The following is a 20,211-nucleotide window of genomic DNA, read 5'->3' on the forward strand; positions in this document are numbered from 1 at the left end:
TTGCTGATAGGAATGTGGGGGCCCCTTCGTAATTATCAAGAATATATATGGCCCCAAAATTACAAGAAAAATGTGTTAGATTGAAATTTGTATTTTACGAAATTCATTATCGCTATGGAAGTAAAATTCATGAGCATTGTGAAAACGTCCCTGATACCCTAATAAACAGGACCAAACGTAGTTTTTGACAATTAGCTTAAGGTATAAGGTAGCAGCTGAAATTCAGGGGCCGCATTTATAAAAATTAAGATCTGAACACATGTTAGGTCAAAACCGTATTAACAATAGTTTGTCGTATTTTTTTTTTTGCTTTCGTATGAAAAATATGTGCAATCATCGTATCCAACGATTTCATCAAGCATTTCTTTCCAAGTATTTCTTAGAGGGTTTCTGCGAGAATTTCTTCGGGCAAGGTAAATACTTACCTTGCCTTCGGGAATATGTATTACGATTTATCTAGCAGTTACTTCAAAGACTTCTACAAAAAAAATCCTCTAAGATTTACTTCAGAACTATTTTCATGGATTGCTTCAGGATATCTTCTAAGCATTGATTTTGGAATACTTGAATTGATACCTTCAAGAACACCTCCAAGATTTTTTTCAGGAATTTCTTTAAAAATTTATCAAGGAATTCTTCAAAAATTCCTTCTAGTATTTTTTTACGAATTCCTTCAGGAATACCTCCATAAAGTCCTTCAAGGATTATGCCATGAAGTCCTTCAACGAATCCTTCAGATGAATCTTAAGGAATTTCTCCAAGAATTCTTTTAGACTTCTCCAAGAAGGATACTTGCAGGAGTTTCTCATGGAAAATATCTTTGATGAATTTCTGAGATCATGCTTGATCAGGTATGGCTCCTGTATAAATCCTTGTGAGATTTTCTAAAGGAATTTGTAGAAAAGCTTGCAGGAAGTTTTGCAGGAGTTTTTAAAGGAATCGTCGAAGAATCTTCTAGATGAATTCTAAGATGTATTCGGAAGGAATCATTGGGTTGATTTTGGAGATATCTTTGATAACATTCTTGATCGATTACTGCAGTACTATGAAATAGTAGTAGAAGTATTAGAAGTACTATGAGGAATTATATAAAGCACTCCTTAAGAAATTTTGAAAGCAAAGGGATTTTTGGAAGAATTAATTATGAAATGCCTAGATAATTTTTTAAAGAAATCAATGGCATAAACCCCAAAGAATTCCTCTCAAATTCGTTGATGTTGATGTTCAAAAGAATTTCTATAGATTTCCGTGGAGAATTTTCTTCTGGAAGCCTTGAGGGAATTTCTTTAAGATCCCCTGAGGAAATTTGTGCAGGAATCCTTTAAGGACGAATGTGCTCACCCTTGTAGGATTAAGAAATCCTTGAAAGGATTTTAAGAAAACCATTTAAGGTATTGCAAAAAGAATTCTTGCTGAAATTTCTGAAAACAAATCTTGAAAGAATTCCTTAAAGATTCCTCTGGGAAATTTGCTCAAGGGATCATGTTGGGTAGCCCCAAACTCCAAAGGAATCGTTTGTTGAAATATTTAAGAAGCTCTTTATGGCATTCTTGGGAATACATATTACTGAAGAAATTCCTTCAGAAACACTTGGAGGAGTTCCCGAAGCAATCGCTGTAACAACTTTCGAAGCAAATCTTGGAGGAGTTTGTGAAGAAGTCCTTGAAATATTTCCTAGATGAATCGTTAAAAAATAAGTAAGAAAGAATTTTTGAAGTTCCTCATTTGGAACAAATGCTTAGAAAAAAAAACTTAGAAGCTTCGTGAAAAAAAATCCGGACGAAATTGGTGCTATCGCTAAGTAAATCTTTAATGGTATCAATAGATGGAAACCTTGGAAGAATGTCTAAAGGGGCTGTCCATAAGCCACGTGGTTATTTTTTCGGGACTTTTCATTTTCGCGGCCGTATAAATAAAAACCGCGTAAAAAAAGACCTGACTGTACCTGGAAATTACTTTGTTTCAATAGTTACTTTCGAAATTCATTCGGCAGGTACTTTGAAAATTTCTTAGTTAATTCGTAAATTGAGGTGGCAATTTTAGAAAATTTCTACGATAATTCCTCAGAAAGTTTCAATTGATAATTCCTTACGGAATTCTGTCTGTTGTAACTTTTGAGATTCTATGAGATACACTCTTGCGAATTAAAAAAAACAAGCATTTACAATGAAACAGCCAAAGAAAATTTCAAAGAAATAACTGAGGAATTTCCAAAAAAATATAAGGAAGTTCACAAACCCTTTCCTAAAAAAAATACAAAAAATGTTTGAAGGAATACCAGTAGATTTTTGTTTTTTATTTGCCACTATTCTTGTGGGAATTTCTGTGGAAATTCTTGAAAGAAGATTTGGGAAGATTTTCTGAAGAAATTCCTTTAGAATTTTGAATAAATCCTTGGTAGAATTCCTAAAGCAAATCCTGGAATAAGCCCAAAAGTAATCCTCTGTAGAGCTCTTGAGGAAATTTTTGAATAAATTAAGCAAATAATGCTTTATCCGTAACCTTCACAGAGGTTCCTAACAAGATCTTTGAAGAAATTCCGAAGGATTTTTTTGAAGAAATATTTGAGAAATCCTTGGAAAAATCGCGTATAAATTTTTGAAGCGATTCCTGAAGAATTCTGTATGGGAATCCTATATGAAATCTTAGACTTGCATTAATTACTTAAATGATGCTTCTAGGCATTCTTAAAGAATTCTTGAAGAAAGTGGCAAAATAGTCTTAGGAGAAACTTCTGAAGAAATTATTTGATTTTATCTCATCAAATCAGGCATCTGTTCCCTTACTATTTAAGCAAATACGCTCCTATTTTCATCCTACTGAAAACAAAGGAATGAAGCGCTTTTTTGTATTTTTGTTAGAAGTGGGCACGAATGATAACAAAAATGACGTAATCAATCGGTGCGGTAATCGCTTTGTTTTCGAATAGGATGAATTTGGGATTATAAGATTTCGTTGACGCTACCAGGAATTCTCAGAGATTTTTTGAACGAATTTTCGGAGGAATTTCTGGAGGAATCAATAATAAATCCTGAAGAAATGCTTGACTGAGATGTTTGATGGCAACTTAGGATAATTTTTCAAAAGGTTTATCGTAAGAATTCCTAAGGAGTATGATCAAAAGTCGCTATGAAAATTTTCAAAAGAGTTCTTAGAGGAATACTAGCAAAAATTCCAGAAGGCATTCTTGGGGAAACTCCTTGAGTAGATGGATATTAAAGAATTCGTTTGAAGAAATCCAGAAGAGTTTTTGGAAAGAACTCCTACAGTAGTTCCCCTAAGAATTTTCTTAGAGGAACTTCTGTATGGATCCTTGGAGGATTTTTTTTTAATTATTATCAATGGATTCTTTTGAAATTTCTCGGAGGATTTTCGAGATGAATCTCTTAATAACATTCTAGAGAAACTCCTTGAAGAATCCTTACAGAAATTAAGAAAAAAAAACGTTGCAGCAATTCTTGAAAGAATCCTTGGAAGAATTTCTATAGGAGTCCTTGGAAGAAATTCTTAAGAAATCTTCAAAGGACCGCCAAGATGAGTAATGTATGCTTGAGGAAATGCAAGATAAATTCTTGGATAAATCAATGGATACTTCGGTGGAAAAATCGTTTAAGGGATATATAAAGGATCTCCTGAAAGAAACTATGGAGGAATGTTTGAAGAAATTCTAGAAGGACTTCTCTTCCTTTGACGGAATTCCGATATAATTTCTTGCGAAAATATCTGGTACAAAAAATCATTGAAATTTTTTTTGTAGCAATTTTTTCTACAATTTCTTAATTCTTTCATATTAAGATGAACCAATATTTCGAAAAATTCTTGATGAAGCCTTTGCAAGAATCTTTTGAAGTACTTGAAAGTACCTTGAAAACATCTTCGGAGACAACACTGTAAGAATACCTCAAAGAGTGTTTAGAGAAATATTGAATGATAGCCTTGCATTAATTACTTGAAAGATTGTTGAAGACAAATCATTATTCAAGAAAGTTTTTTTCAAAGAAAACGGTAAAGCAATTTTTGAAGGAGTTCCTAAAGGATTACTTGATGTAATTCCTAAATAAATCGTTAAAAAAATCGGCATAATTCATAGAAAAAAATCTTACGCTCATTAATCGAACTCCGGGACGTATCCTTGTAGAAATCCCCGAAGAAATTCATAAAGGAATACAGAAAATAATGTTTAACCTTCCGTCAGTCAGTTGGTCACCACTGCCAGCATGACGCTAATGCTGAGTCGAGATTTTTTTCAACGTTTTGTACAAAATACAACGGCGTGATTATTTAAAAATTAGAAGAATAGATTTTTCATTGTAAAATATGTTTACCTATCTGTAATTTTCATGGGGCCCTCAAATATGGTTCCGCACCGGGCCCCCAAATCCCTAGCTACGCCACTGCATCAAAACAAAATAATCGGAACGCAATAAATAAATAAATATCACGTTATACTCAGAAAAATGAGCTCTTTTGATTAAATTGTGATTAAAAATGCAACCAAAATGAGTTGCATTATGAACAATAATGAAACTGTTTACTGCGAAAAATTGTCAGTAGTGATATTACGGTAAGTATAAAAATTGATTTTATATAGAATCTTTCGTACGGGGACTTGGACTTGGAATATCTAAAAACGTAATACTTAGGCAAGACAAAGTTTGCCGGAACAGCTAGTTTCTACTAACATTTTAGCACAATCGTCAAGGACAATTTTACGAAAGATCTGTTGAGTGCATAGAAAAATCACTCGTTCAACCTCTGTAGAAATTGATGAAGGATTTCCATTTTGTTATTGCGCATTTTCCACCCTACTGGACCCCTTTCGCAGTTTGCATAAGTGCGGGATCGTGAATAAAAGTGCGGTTTTACATCGAATCGTGTTGGTGCCTTCAGCGCACTTATCCATTACAAGATGCTGAATAAGTGCGCAGAAGACACCAACACGATTCGATGCAAAAGCGCAGTTTTATTCACGATCCCGCACTTACACTAAATGCGAAAGAGGTCCAGTGGGGTGTGAAATGCGCAATATGCTTCAATTTGCAATGAGCCATTTTACGAAGTGACAACAATGTTGATGATGATATTGGTTTTCACGGGTTATTGGACGCTACCTTCTGTCAAAATTCATTCATAAAATCGGCTCGTAAAATGGACTATTAGCCAACAAATGTTCTAAATCATGGGTGTTTCGTGTGTTGTCCGTTGTATCATGTACACTCAGAAAAAAATCTAAACTAAATAGTATAAATCTCACACTAAATAAATTTCGCCTGGTTGACCCCAGACTTAGTATGGTATGTGGGGGCAAGATGGGTCAGGGGGCAAGATGGGTCAGGGGGCAAGATGGGTCAGGGGGCAAGATGGGTCAGGGGGCAAGATGGGTCAGTACCGTTTTCAACCGTACTATTTATTTTTTGAATCTTTCTATAATTTTCCCAGATGAACGACGTGGATACACAAAAAAGTGATATATTGTTTTTGAAATTCTTTACGTTCCTTACGCAGAAAAAAAATAAAATATTTTTTCGTTATACTCCTTATGCTATACATTCCATATAACTACGTGTAATGTGTAGACGGGGCAAGATGGGTCACCCTAATTTTTCGATATGTGTGCATAGTTTTTAAAAATGTTTTATTTTTCATAGAAAGGCTATTATGTGACCTACATTATCGAAGCGACTAGAGCGCTGAAAATTTGTGAACATATTTTTAATATTTTTCTACAAAAAATATGAGTTTTGAAAGTTTTTAATGACTACCTGAGTAAAAATATTTCATTTTTGAAAATAATCTACCAATATGTTTCAACACTTCTTTCATGTAATCTGTACGTATGTGAAGCTTAGATGTATAGAGAAAAAATAGAAGATCTAGTATTTTTTGTTGGAGAAAAATCGAATTTCTGATAGCTGACCCATCTTGCCCCCGTAGAAATGAGGTGGGGCAAGATGGGTCATGTTATGACAATTGTTTGTCAAGAAGCAAGTTTCAAACTGAATGACCTTTCTATACCCTTATATCATAGCTGACTAGTGTATCTGAAAGTCGTGATAGAAAACAGAGAAATGCTATTTATATTCAGAATGTTATAAGGATCCATTTCTTAGGTGACCCATCCTGCCCCCACTTACCTTATATATGCAGCTTACACTGGCTTAGTATAACTTTAGTATAAACGTAACCTAGTATAAGATAGCTATATTACAGCTAGCTTTACCAGGGTTTATATAATACTGTTTAGAATAGATGTTTTGTTTTATTTCTTGAAAAAAAAAATAAAACATTGGAAGTAGTGTCCTTTATTGAAATGTAATAACTAAACTACAATTTCGATCCGAGTTCCGACGTACAAATAAGTAAATCGCTCGAATCGTTGGCAGCGTCTCGGTAGCGATGCACAAAAACGATGAAACCCGACTTGAATATGTACGTCAGCATGCTCTTGAATCCGTGTCCATTTTCTTCTTCAGCTCCGTGCGCTTGGCCATCATCGATTCCAAATCTTCCGGATCTTGTTCGCCACGTTTCATAGCGTCATGTCCTCGTCCTCATCGAAGTTTTTGCAATCTTCCGGGTGATCACAGTGCGCTCCATGATCTGCTCCTTTTCGGCCTCTTGGATCATCTTCTGAATGCCGCAGTTGGTGCTCTTCGGAGGAGTATTTCCCGACATTACCCAACAAACGATTCCGGATTCACTGCAACAGAAAAGTGACAATTTCAAGATTGCCTGAATTCAAATAGATTGCATGCACTTACCGGCAACATTCATGGAACTTTTCTGAAACTGCAATCGGCAAAAAAAAACTTAAAACGATTCCCGCAGTAGAGCAGATTGGTGAGAACTTGGTTGAACGTGGTTGAATTTGAACTTTGTTTTTGTCAGCAGCATAAACATCTAAACAAATAACCAGGCATAATACAAGCTAAGTATAACGTAATATGGCAGATAAGATTATTTCTTAAACTGAGCTTAGTTTAAATAGCAGTAATCTAAAAAATGTATAGGATTTAATCCTTTTGTGTATTTTCATGATTCTGAGTGTATGTGATTGTTCAGTCTGTGCAACCTTTGGTTGAAGACGGTGTAGTGTCTTATAAAAAAAATGTTCTGAATCATAGTAGGCGTTACCACGTGCAGGCGTGTTTTGAACTGTCCGTCACATTTCTTTCGCGTTCACGAGCTTTGTTTTCGTGATTTCGCTGACGGTTTGACTGGTGCTACGCCATCCGGATAGTTCTTCCACGTGTGATAGAGTGTCGAATATGATGGTGAGAAAGTGGTGTATTTATTTTGGGAAGAATTATGATGAATTGTTTCATGCTCAGTTTCGCGTTGCTTACAATTCCCCGGACGAAGCATGAACCGGTAGGAAGCGCTACGTCATTCGAATATGTTTCTGTGTCTTGTGTCTGTGTGTTTGGATGCCGCTGCTAGTCGGTACCGAAATTTGTAGCGGGAGTGTCGAAATAAGCCGTAAACTCCGTGTTTTACCGCGTGAAGCTCGGTTGGCCAAACCGCAGAACGGTCGATCCGCTATTGACCAATCCAAATTCCTGTGTGGTAGTGGTTTGTGTTCAGATTTCCCGTGTTAATCTATCTGTAAGAACTTTGTAAACATCTTTTGTTCTCACGTATATGGATAGGCTTGCATTAGGTTTCGTGAGACATTTTTTGGACAACTCAATGCTAGTTTATAATTTTTCGATATTTGTGAAGTGACGGTGCTCAGCTCGTTTTTTTTCATGGGCTTTTTTACATAGGTATTTGGCTAATACGCCATGCCATCAGTGATTCGACAGAATCAAGCCATGTGGCTTCATATTCATAATTTTGTGAAATATGATGTGATGTGTGTGTTTATTAGATGACTGGGTAGTTTGCTTGGGAATCCAGATGGATTCATTAAACTTACCGTCAACTGTAGTGCCAAGTGGAAGTTCTCCTCCTGCAGCAAATGCTCACGTTGTTTCGATATATCCACCGCTTGGATGCGCCACAAATGAGAAACTGACGCCGCGTACAAGAGGCCTTGCTTGCCGCGAACCAAGAATCGAGCCTTGTGCAACTGTGGAATGGTCTGTATCAACGTTCCCTTATCCGACATATCCACGTTGTCGAAAACGCGCACCTCCACGCCATCCGTCACCAGCCCCACAATAAATGGTTCATCCCACACCAGCCCTTGGAACGGCTCACTCCAACTCAACGACTTCAAATTGCGTGCATCCTTGGTCGTCAGCAGGGATGCATCCTGTTTCACCATGCTGGATCCCTTGTCCTTGCCGTCGGTTGTGTACTTTTCCGTGTATACCGTGACGAGGTACTCGTCTTTGGCAACCGCAAAGACTCCATCTTCGATCAACGAGATACAAGGTTCGATGGATTTTGACGAGCTCGTCGGAAACAAATCAATTTTACGTGGCTCTCCGGATATCTGCAAATCGTCTTAATATTGTTAGTAACGCCATTTACAATACGTTCCCAAGTAACATTTTGATGACCACTTAGCATTGTAGAGGTTTTGAGAACCGCCATAAAACCTTTTATTTTAGTTTTATGATGGTTCTTAGTACCTTTTCTAGTCTATTTCACTAAAAAATGTTAGAAACTTACATCGTAGATGACGTACTCTGTTTTGAACCCTACGCAAATGAAGTTATTGTTCCAAGCGATCGTTTTCGGGACATCATTCAGGTCAATATTCTTATCGAAATCCATCAGTTCATTATGTTTCCAGTAGTAGCATTGAATCTTACGCTTGACTGCTACACACAAACGGCAAACCAACGCCAATTCACCCGTTAACGATTTTGATTTCTGAAACAAAAATTATCCCTAAACTCAAAAAAGTCTTCAATTTCCCGACATCCATGCCCTTACCATAACATCCAGAGCAAACACGGAAGCACCCTTGGTCTTCTGGGCCGTGTGAATCAGCGGAAAGCCATGCCGACTGTAGTCGTTCACGTTCACCACGCTGTCCGACAGGCTGAAGATCAGTTTGTACTCAGGGATGGCCTCGATCTGAGTGATGGGCTTCTTGCTGAAGTTTTTGTCGTACTGCAGCAGTTGCATTTCCAGCTTGTTCGTTTCCGCATTCGGCTCGAACGAGTACATCAGCAGGTGACCCTGGCGGGTTCCGAGGATCAGTTTGTTCTCTGAAAAACGATCAAATGCGGATGGTTGATTTACGTTGAATTCGTTTCTTATGAGACTTTTTCAGAGTATATTGTTTTTCATGGTTTTACGTAATTACGTGATTTGGTCATTTCATGAGTTCTCTTGAAATGTTTATATTTTCGTGAGGCTTACTTGAAATGGCAAGATTTATCTTTTCAAACACTGTACATAACCGTGTTACTAATTATCAGAATATACATGGGTTCTTCTTATTATATTTTGCAAATAAGTCACCCTTTTTGTATTATTACTTACCTTTTGTGTCTCTTTTTCAACTGTACACGGTTACTATTTTACAGTATTTAGCATACGTTTTAAATATGCCAACCTGTTTAAATCTGATAGCAATAATAGTGGTAATTTTTGAACAGTTTCTCTATTTTCCGTGTGCATATTAGGCGTATTTTTCTGAAGTTCTCCTTGTGAATCTTTTGAATTTTTCGTGATTTCATTTATTTATTTCTTACAGCAATGCTGTAAAGATCTTCACGTATTTTTTTTAAGTACTAAGCGAGACTCTTTTGTAATTCATAACGGATTATCAACACAATTCTTGGCGATATTCTCGTGAGGTTCACAAACACATTCTCCTACGTATTCTTTGTATATCTCTTGGAAGATTTTCTTGCCAATTTACGAATGACATGTTTGGATACATTCCATGAAATCTTCAGAAATTCCTATGAGGACCCTCCAAAAATTTCATCAAGAAATCTTCTAGAAAAATGTCCAGAACTCTTTCAGAAGTTTTTCTAAGGACTCTCCAAAAAATTTGAATGTTTCTTTAGAAATATTTTTAGAGATGCTTTAAGTTCCTCCATAAATATTCTAAGAAATTTTTGAATAGGGCCTCATTTGGAATTATCAAACTTTTGAGAACCCCTTCCTCCTCAAATCGTGGCGTAACTTGTGGACGTTCCCCTTCAGAGATAACTCCAGGAATTATATTTACACAGTAATTCCAGAATTCTTTCAGAAGTTTCTCCATCGGTAGCTTCGGAAATTCTTTCAGAGCTTTTCCTACAATTTTTTTCATGGAGTATCTCCAGGAAATTTTCCAGACATTCTTCCGTGATTTTGTTTAGTGATTGCAGTCTTGCAGTAGATGTGCTTTCAGTGATTTCTGCAAAACCAAAATCATATAGAGATTCCTTCATGAGTTCCTCCGGATATACCTCCATGTATTTCACCAGAAATTCCTCCTGAAAAAAACCATTAACATTTTTTACTCGGATTCTCAGCAATTTAATTATCAACTATTTCTAGAACGATTTCTGAAAGTTCTCTGGAATTCTATCACATAATCCTGCAGGGATTCGTTCGAATATCTTCAGGGATTTCTTCCAGAATTAGATAGACAATCCAACAAGGGTTTTATTTCAGAAATTTTTCCATGGAGCCCATCTAAATCTTACTAAGGAAGGGCTTCCTTCTGAAATATTATTCAAGACTCCTTCATCAGTTCATGGGTTTCCATGGTTGTAAGAGATTACCTCTTACATTTTTCCATGATTTTTTTTTTTATTTTCACAATTTTCTGAGAATTTTCAGCGATTTTTTCAGAAATATTTCCTGGGATCCCTTTGGAGACTCTTTCGGGAATTCTTTGAGATATTCCTCCACAAATATTTACAGAAGTATTTTATGAAATAACATAAACCATGTTGGAGCTACTCTTCGAGGGTTACCTGAAGAAATTTCTATAAAAATGTTTAAAAATTCCCTGATGAGATTTAATTTTTTTTTAACTATTTCAGACACAATCGTTGGAATCCCTGAGGAATACATGGAGGAACTCCTGAGATTCGCCACAAAAGTTAAGTTAATGGGACGCAGTGGCCCTAACAGAAGTAGGAAGAAAATCCTGAGATGGCTTTTGAGGATTTTTTAGTAGAATTTTATGAAAAATTCATGGAAAAAAAATCCTTGAAGGCATTTCTGTAGGACATCCTTAAGGAATTTCTGCATTAAATCGTGAAGAAGTTTCTGAAGGAATCCTTGGAAAAAAAAATCTCCGGTAAACCGAGCAGAAATTGCAAATAAAGGTACTAGAAGAATTTTTGAGTTAATCTTCTAATGATTTTTTTTTAAAGATGATTTAGAATAAACCCTGAAAGAACTCCTGGAGATACTTCTGAACTCTAGAAAGAATTTCTTGCGCAATATCTAAATGATATTAGTGGATAAAATTACCTAAAACGATTTCCTTAGAAGAATTTGTGAAGTTTTCTAAACCTTTCAGGACGCGCGCCTTCAAGCAGTTGAAATTGCACCGCACTTGCGCTGTATACGACGAGGGAGGTTTTTTGGTAGTGTTGTACTTTTTACAACGGTGTGCGTCCTGAAGGGTTAAAGGAATCACCAGAAGATATTTTTAAAACAAAAGATTTTCTAAAGAAATCTCTGAAGCAAATCGTGAAAAAACTGTGTAGTAATTCCAAAAAGAATTTCTTGAGATATTCCTGGAGAAACGTTACGAAATAAATCCTGAAGTGATTTCTAAAGGAACTCCTGAAAGAATCTCTGAAGGTATTTTTTAAAGGTCACCGGAAAAAAATCTGAAAGAATCCCTGAAGGAAGGTTTCTAAATATTTCTAGGGAAGTTCACGATCCCATTTGTGGAGAAACGTCTGAGGGTCTTCTAGGAAGTCCCCTGTAGGAACTGTCACAAGAATCTATTGAGAATTTTATGGAGAAATTCCTGAAGAGACGCCTGAAAGAATACAACACTGGTTTCTCAAATGTATAGCATAACTCTTTCATATCCTTCGATTTACATACGTTCAAACCTTTCACACAAAATAGATGAAAATTGTACAAGAAACATATTATTCTGTATTTACATATTTTAGTGACTAGAAATAGCATTTCACTAAAAAATAAATAAAAAAAAATTGGTCACGTCGATTACGCTGACGCCGCCGCTGCCTCAAATTACTATACTCGCCGCCGCCGGTGAAAACTGCTTCGGCGCACACGTCTAGCTGGAAGTACAGGGGATAAAAATGATCGGGACAGGTCAAATTTTCACTTCTCAAAAAATGTTCAACTAGCTGTAACTTTTCGAAAAGTGCATCAAATATTCTCAAATTTTTACTGTAAGTTCAACAACTAGTTGTGTATCAGTGGTTCATCTACGTTTAGCATCCACTCTGCGTGTTTATTCGCGTTTGAACGGGTTAGAATTCTCCAGCCTTTTGTGCTTAGACCATCATTCTGACTCTCTATGAGTCCTCTAAGCCGCTCATCGCTGTAGTCAGCACTGAGGGGAAAGAACGCATGAAAAACTTCCGGGCGAGGAATATCTTTTTCATCCAACGCAATTAGTTCCGCATTTTCCCAAGGAGAGAGCATCCCAGTTACATCTTTTAGCCAATTTGCAGTTACTGAGTCTTTGCAGTCAAGGACCAGATAACCATGCCTATAGCTACATTTTGTAAATTTGGGTTTAACTTTCTCATGTCTTTGATTCTCTATTTTTAAAAGAATTGCTTCCTGCAGAGCATCAAGTTGCTCTGTTGTCATTTGATGATTTGGATAATCTTTTACTAGTATGCCCATTTTAACCATCCTTGCCGCATCTCTATAGGAGTGTTTTGTTGAATTTGGAATGGCTGGCAGGTTACCAGAATATTCCGGAACTTTTAATGCAGCCTTCCCTGAATTCTTAACAGTCTCCTTCTCCTTCATATATTTGTCTTGGATGTTAGAAGAGATTAACCCCGCACGCATCTTTGGACAGAGGTTCTCCTTCGTCCTCTTTGCGTTTGGGTTCTCTTCACTACTACCTTGTTCACCTTCTCTCAATCTTTTAGTTGTGTTTGGAGTGCCAGGAGTAACATTAGAAAATACTTGTTTCCGAGCTTCGTGTTTATTCAGCCCAGCTTCCAGACATTTCTTCATTTTATTCCTTTGTCCTTTTGACATATTTTTACGCCATTTGATTTTAGGCTCACTATCACTTAGAGATCGACTATTGTTGATCTCACTTTCGATAGCAGACCTAAAAATCACACTGGAAATCGGTTTGATAGTAACATTTATACCATCGTCGTCACTATCACTTTCCACCAGGTCATTTTTCGGCGTATTGAGTATCGAACAGGGTTGTTAACGTTAATCAACGATTAACGCCGTTAACGTTAATTTTCGTCCGAATCAACGTCAACGGCGTTGCGTTAATTTTCTAGCCAGTTAACGTTAACGTCAACGGAATGCGTTAAATTAACGTCAACGAATGCCGTTAATTTTGGCGTTGATTGATGTGATATGCTTTGTGATCTGTGTGAACTTGTGGGTTTTTTTTTTCAATTTTTGGGTAGATTATTATTTGTTTTTGGCAAGATTTTTTTTCATTACTCACTAGCAAGAATTTTTTTAATTTTTTTGAGGAACTTGTGCGCCGGCATTTGACCAACAGTGTCAAAATTGAATCTATATCAAGATCTATATCGTCCACGTCAAGAACCTGTAAAATGCTTTGCTGACTTACTCAGGAAGCGTGAGTTTAAGGCCAGTAGTACACAGGGTCAAATATTTGACAAGGAAAGAACTCAAGAAACAACATCAGTTTGACACTAATGAAAATTTGATCGAGTCAAACAAGATGTTTGAGCATTGGTTTCTTTTCGGACAAATATTTGACCCTGTGTACTAGCAGCTTAAGCTTCGGAAGGAAGTAATGGTGTTGGTGCATTATGCACTTTCAGCTGTGAAACTGAGCGCGCTTGTTATGCAATACAGCCAGCGCGCTCGTCTTTGGGACTGGAAGTGCCCAAAGCGCTCTAATTTCGTCCATGACTATCCCCCGGTGTTTTAGGCTATCCACATGTTGTTTGTGGACTATTATAAAACGTGACTCATCTTAAGTAGCTATTGAGTTGATCACAGTAGCCATCCATGCAAATGTCAAAAATTTTCCCATTGGTTTCAAGTATTCATTTGATCTTGGTCATACTTCGGCAAAGTCGAGTCAACGCGGTTTCAGAGTTATCTCAGCAAGAACTCAAGCAACGTTAGGTACTTGAATAAAACACTACTGCATTTAGGTTTGGAGGACAGAAAAATCTAAATCATGCATACCTAGATACTTTGGTTTATCGAAGGCTGACGTTTAATTCTAAACGCGAAAAATAAAGGAAGCTGATGTAAGTAGCTAGGTTAAAGTTACCTTTCTTGTAAATCATGTGAAAGGAGTTATATGTATTTTGAGTCATTATTTATTTCCTGATTCATTCGTTCTAGTTGTTTTGTCGGCCATCTTTTCAAATATGCTTTTAAAACGGCCAAGGTTGCTTTAAATGCTTCGCTCATGAAATAGCGCCCATATTAGTGGACTAATAACTCTTCGCGCACTAGGCAAAGCTCCAATATGTCGCATAAAGAGTTGCCACTTATAATGTTGGGTTAGCTAATGGGGCAAGAAAGCAAATGCTTGGTCTAAACGAATGCATAATTTGATGTTGCCCACAAGACAACTGGTCAAGGACTTACAGTTGATGGATATTTTGGTTCCAAATTCCATCGCTAGGCGGTGCTAGTGAGCTAACAAATTTTGTTTTTCATATATATCAGGAAAATTTGCAAAAAATTGCAACTAGCGCCGCCTAGCTGCAGAAACTTGAACCAAACGATAATTATTCTGAAAGCCCTTGATCTACCAAACAATTTTGCCGAAGACACCATCTTTCTAAAAAATCAGAATGCTGAGATATGTGAAATGTAAAATTTGTACGCTCTCTAGCGCCGCCTAGCGGTGAAATCACGAATCATACGGCCCATATTCTGAAAGCCCTTGACCAGCTGAACAACTTTGCCGAAGAAACCAACTCTCTAAGTAATCAGGATCCTGAGATATATGGGATGGAAATTTTGTCAGTGTTGCATCTGCTTGTCTAAGATATCACATAAATCACAGACAAATAGATGTGACACTTACGAAATTTCAATCTCATCTATCTCATGATCCTGATTACTTAGAGAGTTGTTGTCTTCGGCTAAGTTATTTGGCTGGTCAAGGGCAAACCGATAATAAGACTTAAGATTCAAAATTTCACCGCTAGGCGGCGCTAGAGAGCAAACAAATTTTAAATTTCGCATATCTCAGCATCCTGATTTCGTAGAAATATGGTGTCTTCGGTAATATTGTTTGGTAGATCAAGAGCATTCAGAATAATTACAGTTTGGTTCAAGTTTCTGCAGCTAGGCAGCGCTAGTTGCAATTTTTTGCAAATTTTCCTGATATATATGAAAAACAAAATTTGTTAGCTCACTAGCACCGCCTAGCGGTGGGATATTGAAACATAAGTCTTATTATTGGTTAGTCCTTGACCAGCCATACAACTTTGCCGAAGACACCAATTCTCTAAGTAATCAGGATCATGAGATATATGAGATTGAAATTTCGTTACCATATATCTGACAAAATTTCCATCCCATATATCTAGTATCAATTACTACAATTAACGTAAAATTAACGAAGTCGTTAACGTTAAATCAACGCTCTGCGTTAACGTTAACGTTGATCAACGCTTCCAAAAAATCAACGGAAAAATCGTTGATCGTTACAATTAACGTTAACGGATTAACGAAACGGCGTTAATCGTTGATTAACGTTAACAACCCTGGTATCGAAGAGGAACACGACGGAACTTCTGAGGCAGAATCACTCAGCAGATCATTCTCCCTAGATTCAGCTACTTCCATATCCACTTCCTCAGGTTCCGAATGGACAATTGTGTTAATCACTGTCTTTTCGTGATTCATTTTTTTTATCGCCTCTTGTAGTACTTATGTACACAAGAAAAATATGTAGTCGGTTTGGAATTAGCAAATATACAGCTGTCAAAATTGATTAGGGAAAAAGGAAAGGAAAAAAAAAATAAAATAAAATAAAAGTAAATAAATTAGAATAAGGATAATATTTTGTGCTTCTGATCCCGGTTTTCTGTTTATTTATGTATTAATCTTTCGTGTATTTTATTTGTCGTAGAACTTTTTCCGTGTATATTGCACCATAAATGCTGTGCAAGTTCCACCCCAATTGTATGCAAGAACACTTTCAATATGTCATGCAGAAGACATTAAAGCATCTGACGATTATGCACTACAAGAAATTCTTGCAGTTGCATCCTCGTCATGCATGATGGCCTCTTTCCTTTCTTTCTTTTACAATTCCAATGTTGAGCACAAATCTGGAATTAACTACACTTGAATTCACTAATCTCACCTATGCACTAGCAAAGATCTAAACGGCAGCGCCTTAGAATACTTTTGCACTATAGCTCACGATTTTTCACTACTTAATTCTGCCAAAAAAAATTAGTAAAAGCTGAGCTAGTTTAGAAAGCACTTGTGCACTCGAGAGCAGTGTTGCCGAGGTTCCTTGGAGATACTGTCGCAAAGAAACTTTATTCTAAACTTCCGCTTTGGCGAAACGCAGCTGAGAAAGGTGAAATATCCTGGGCAGCGTCATTCGGAGATAACTGCCACTCCTCCCAAAGGTAACGCATCAACTGTAGGTGCAAAATCGAACATAACGGAATATACAAAGGAACCTTTCATTGGTTCAAGCAGTAAAGATGGCCAGCATTCCACGAAAAGGAGTGTGCCTGAAAGGATGCCTGATAAGATGAGAGAAACCCGTGTATTTCTTGAAAATGAAAACGATAGGACCATCGCTTCCTGCAAAGGCAAAGAAAAGCGTTCACTGCCTTCTCATGAAACCGATTAAGTTCGTGCAGGTGAACCTCCATCACGCAAAGGGTGCGTCTGCTGTGTTGAGTCGGAGGTTCTGTAAGCAAGGCTTGGGCGTGGCTCTAATTCAGGAGCCATGGTCCAATAAAGGAAAAATACTTGGTATTGAAACACAAAATTGTAAGTTGTTCTATGACGAAACTCAGAGTGCACCTAGAACTGCTGTATTAATTGATAAAACACTCAAATGCTATCCAATTACAGAATTTATTAAACGAGACATTGTTGCGGTCATGGTGGAGGTACCAACAACTAGGGGAAAAACAGAGGTCGTTGTGGCTTCAGCGTACTTCCCTGGTGATGATACTGTGGTTCCTCCTCCTGAGATCGATCCATTCGTCCAAAAATGCAGAGAAATCAACAAGCCATTCATTCTTGGGTGTGACGCCAACGCCCATCATACGGTGTGGGGAAGTACGGATATCAACAGTCGAGGTGAGTGCCTATTGGATTATCTCTCAGCAAGTAACATAGATATATGTAATAAGGGAAATGAACCAACTTTTTCAAACGCAATCAGACAAGAAGTTTTAGACTTGACTTTATGCAACGCTGCAATTTATGAAAGAATTTCAAACTGGCATGTGTCGGATGAAACCTCCTTGTCTGATCATAGACATATTATGTTTGAATGGAAGGAAGGCGATTGCCTTGCTACTACATTCAGAAATCCCAGGAAAACAAACTGGGATCAATATGTACAAAATCTGAATACGAGCTTAGTAACGGAGAGGGGAAAGATTGATTCAATTCAGGAATTAGAATCCTTTTCTCAAAAGTTAAACGATAAGATACTCAGTTCATTTTACCAAAGCTGTCCTACCAAACGAGCGTCCTCAAACAGAGACGTGCCGTGGTGGAGTACAAAACTTGAACGACTTCGGAAAATATCTCGTAAAATGTTTAATAGAGCGAAAGCTACTTCAGACTGGTCTCAGTATAGGAAGTCTTTAACTGAATATAATAATGAAATAAGGAAAGCTAAACGAAGATCTTGGGTTCGAACATGTGAAAACATCAGCAATACCCCTGAAGTTGCAAGGCTACAGAAATTGCTAGCAAAAGATCACACCAGTGAACTCGGATATTTAAAACGTAATGATGGGGATTTTACAAAAACTCCTCGCGAAACTTTAGCCTTAATGATGGAGACTCATTTCCCTGGATCGGTTCAATGTGCAGATCCGGTAAGATCTGAAGGCCTTGATGGTGAAAGGTGTTCTATGAAGACATCTTACATGTCTACCAGAACAGAAAACATCAGTCCAGATCTAGCCGACAATATCTTCACGAGAGCCAGAGTAGAGAATGCAGTTAGATCTTTTCAGCCTTTCAAATCTGCTGGAGTAGACGGAATATTTCCTGCACTTCTTCAAAAGGGCGAGGCAGTTTTAATTCCGTCTCTAATAGAGATTTTCAAGGCAAGTATAAGATTGAACTACATTCCATCAAAATGGAGAAAAGTAAAAGTCATTTTTGTACCAAAGGTAGGGAAGCGGAATAGGACGCATCCTAAATCATACAGACCCATCAGTCTTTCATCAGTTATGTTAAAGACTATGGAGAAAGTTCTTAACGATTTTATTAGTTCAAACTACATGCAAGAACATCCACTATCAGAAACCCAGTTTGCATACCAATCTGGGAAGTCAACAATCACGGCGTTGCAATCTCTGGTGTCTAAAGTGGAAAAAACACTTTCAGCAAAAGAAATAGCACTATGTTCATTTTTGGATATTGAAGGTGCTTTTGATAACACTTCCTATTCTTCGATGGCTCGTGCCATGGTAAAAAAGGGCTTTGATACGGCTATCATTAACTGGATTCATTCTATGCTTGCAAAAAGAGAAATCATTTCTGAGCTAGGTGGGTCGTCTATAATGATTAAGGCAACGAAAGGTTGTCCTCAAGGAGGGGTCCTTTCACCACTGATGTGGTCCTTAGTTGTAGACGATCTGCTAAGAAGCTTGGAGACACTTGGTTTCGAGGTTGTAGGCTTCGCAGATGATATTGTCATCATAGTAAGAGGAAAGTTTGATAGTATCATTTCAGAGAGAATGCAACAGGCTCTGCAATTTACCCATTCATGGTGTGTGCAGGAAGGCCTTAACGTCAACCCCTCAAAAGTAGTAATTGTTCCGTTCACTAGGAAAAGGAAGTTCAACCTCAAAACATTGAAAATTGGAGGTGTACAAATGCGTCTTAGTGAACAAGTTAAGTACCTTGGTGTAATATTAGACGCCAAATTAAACTGGAATGCTCATATTGAGTATGTAATTGGCAAAGCTACCAGTGCTTTTTGGTGCTGCTCCAAAACGTTTGGAAGAAAGTGGGGCTTAAAACCAAAAATGATAAAATGGATTTACACATCTATTATACGTCCCAAAGTAACGTACGCTTCGCTCGTGTGGTGGCCAAAAACAAAAGAGGCCACTGCGCAGGCTAAGCTTGCAAAACTTCAACGCCTGATGTCCATCGCTGTAACGGGAGCGATGCGAAGTACTCCGTCAAAATCGTTAGATGCAATTCTTTATTTGCTACCATTGCATGAATTTGTGCAATTAGAAGCGGAAAAGAGTATGATCAGATTAAAACGGTTGAAGGAATTTATGCCAGGAGATTTAGTAAATCACTTAAGCATATCAAAACACTTCCAAAGTAACTCTGTAATGAATATGAATGGAGATTGGATGAAACCAGTGGATAACTATGACATTCCTTACAACGTATGTGAAACATCGCGTTTAGAGTGGGATGCCGGAGGACCAGCTGTTCGTCAAGGTTCCATTAAATTCTTTACAGATGGATCAAAAGTTGGGACACAAACGGGGGCTGGGATCTTTGGCCCTGGAATAAACATTTCAGTGCCAATGGGGAACTATCCAACGGTGTTTCAAGCGGAGATCTTTGCTATTCTAGTATGCGCAGACTCTTGCTTAAAAAGAAAGTACAGATATGCAAATATTTGTATTTTCTCTGATAGCCAAGCTGCGTTGAACGCTTATAAATGTACATCGAGACTTGTCTGGGAATGCATACTCTCACTGCGAAAACTGTCTCAAGAGAATTCAGTAAACATATATTGGGTTCCTGGATATTGTGGCATTGAGGGAAATGAAAAGGCAGACGAGCTCGCAAAACAAGGATCTAATACACAGTTCTTTGGACCAGAACCTTTCTGTGGCATATCATACTGTGCCAAAAAAAATGGAATTGAAACGATGGGAAGAACAAAGGGTGATTACCAACTGGATGGTAACCAAAAGATGT

General features: G+C 37.5%; 1 protein-coding gene across 1 annotated transcript in view; it reads right to left on the bottom strand.

Moving 5' to 3' along the window:
- LOC115262200 (vam6/Vps39-like protein) overlaps positions 1-20,211 on the bottom strand; it is a 31,479-nt gene that overhangs the window by 2,264 nt on the left and 9,004 nt on the right. The window contains exons 2-4 of the mRNA XM_029864542.2: positions 8,887-9,164; positions 8,620-8,823; positions 7,919-8,440 (exon numbers count right to left, since the gene is read on the bottom strand). Coding sequence (XP_029720402.2) covers positions 7,919-8,440; positions 8,620-8,823; positions 8,887-9,164 — 1,004 coding nt within the window. The remainder of the gene's footprint in view (positions 1-7,918; positions 8,441-8,619; positions 8,824-8,886; positions 9,165-20,211) is intronic.

This window comes from Aedes albopictus, chromosome 3 (genome assembly GCF_035046485.1).
Source record: "Aedes albopictus strain Foshan chromosome 3, AalbF5, whole genome shotgun sequence".
Taxonomy (NCBI): Eukaryota; Metazoa; Arthropoda; class Insecta; order Diptera; family Culicidae; genus Aedes; species Aedes albopictus.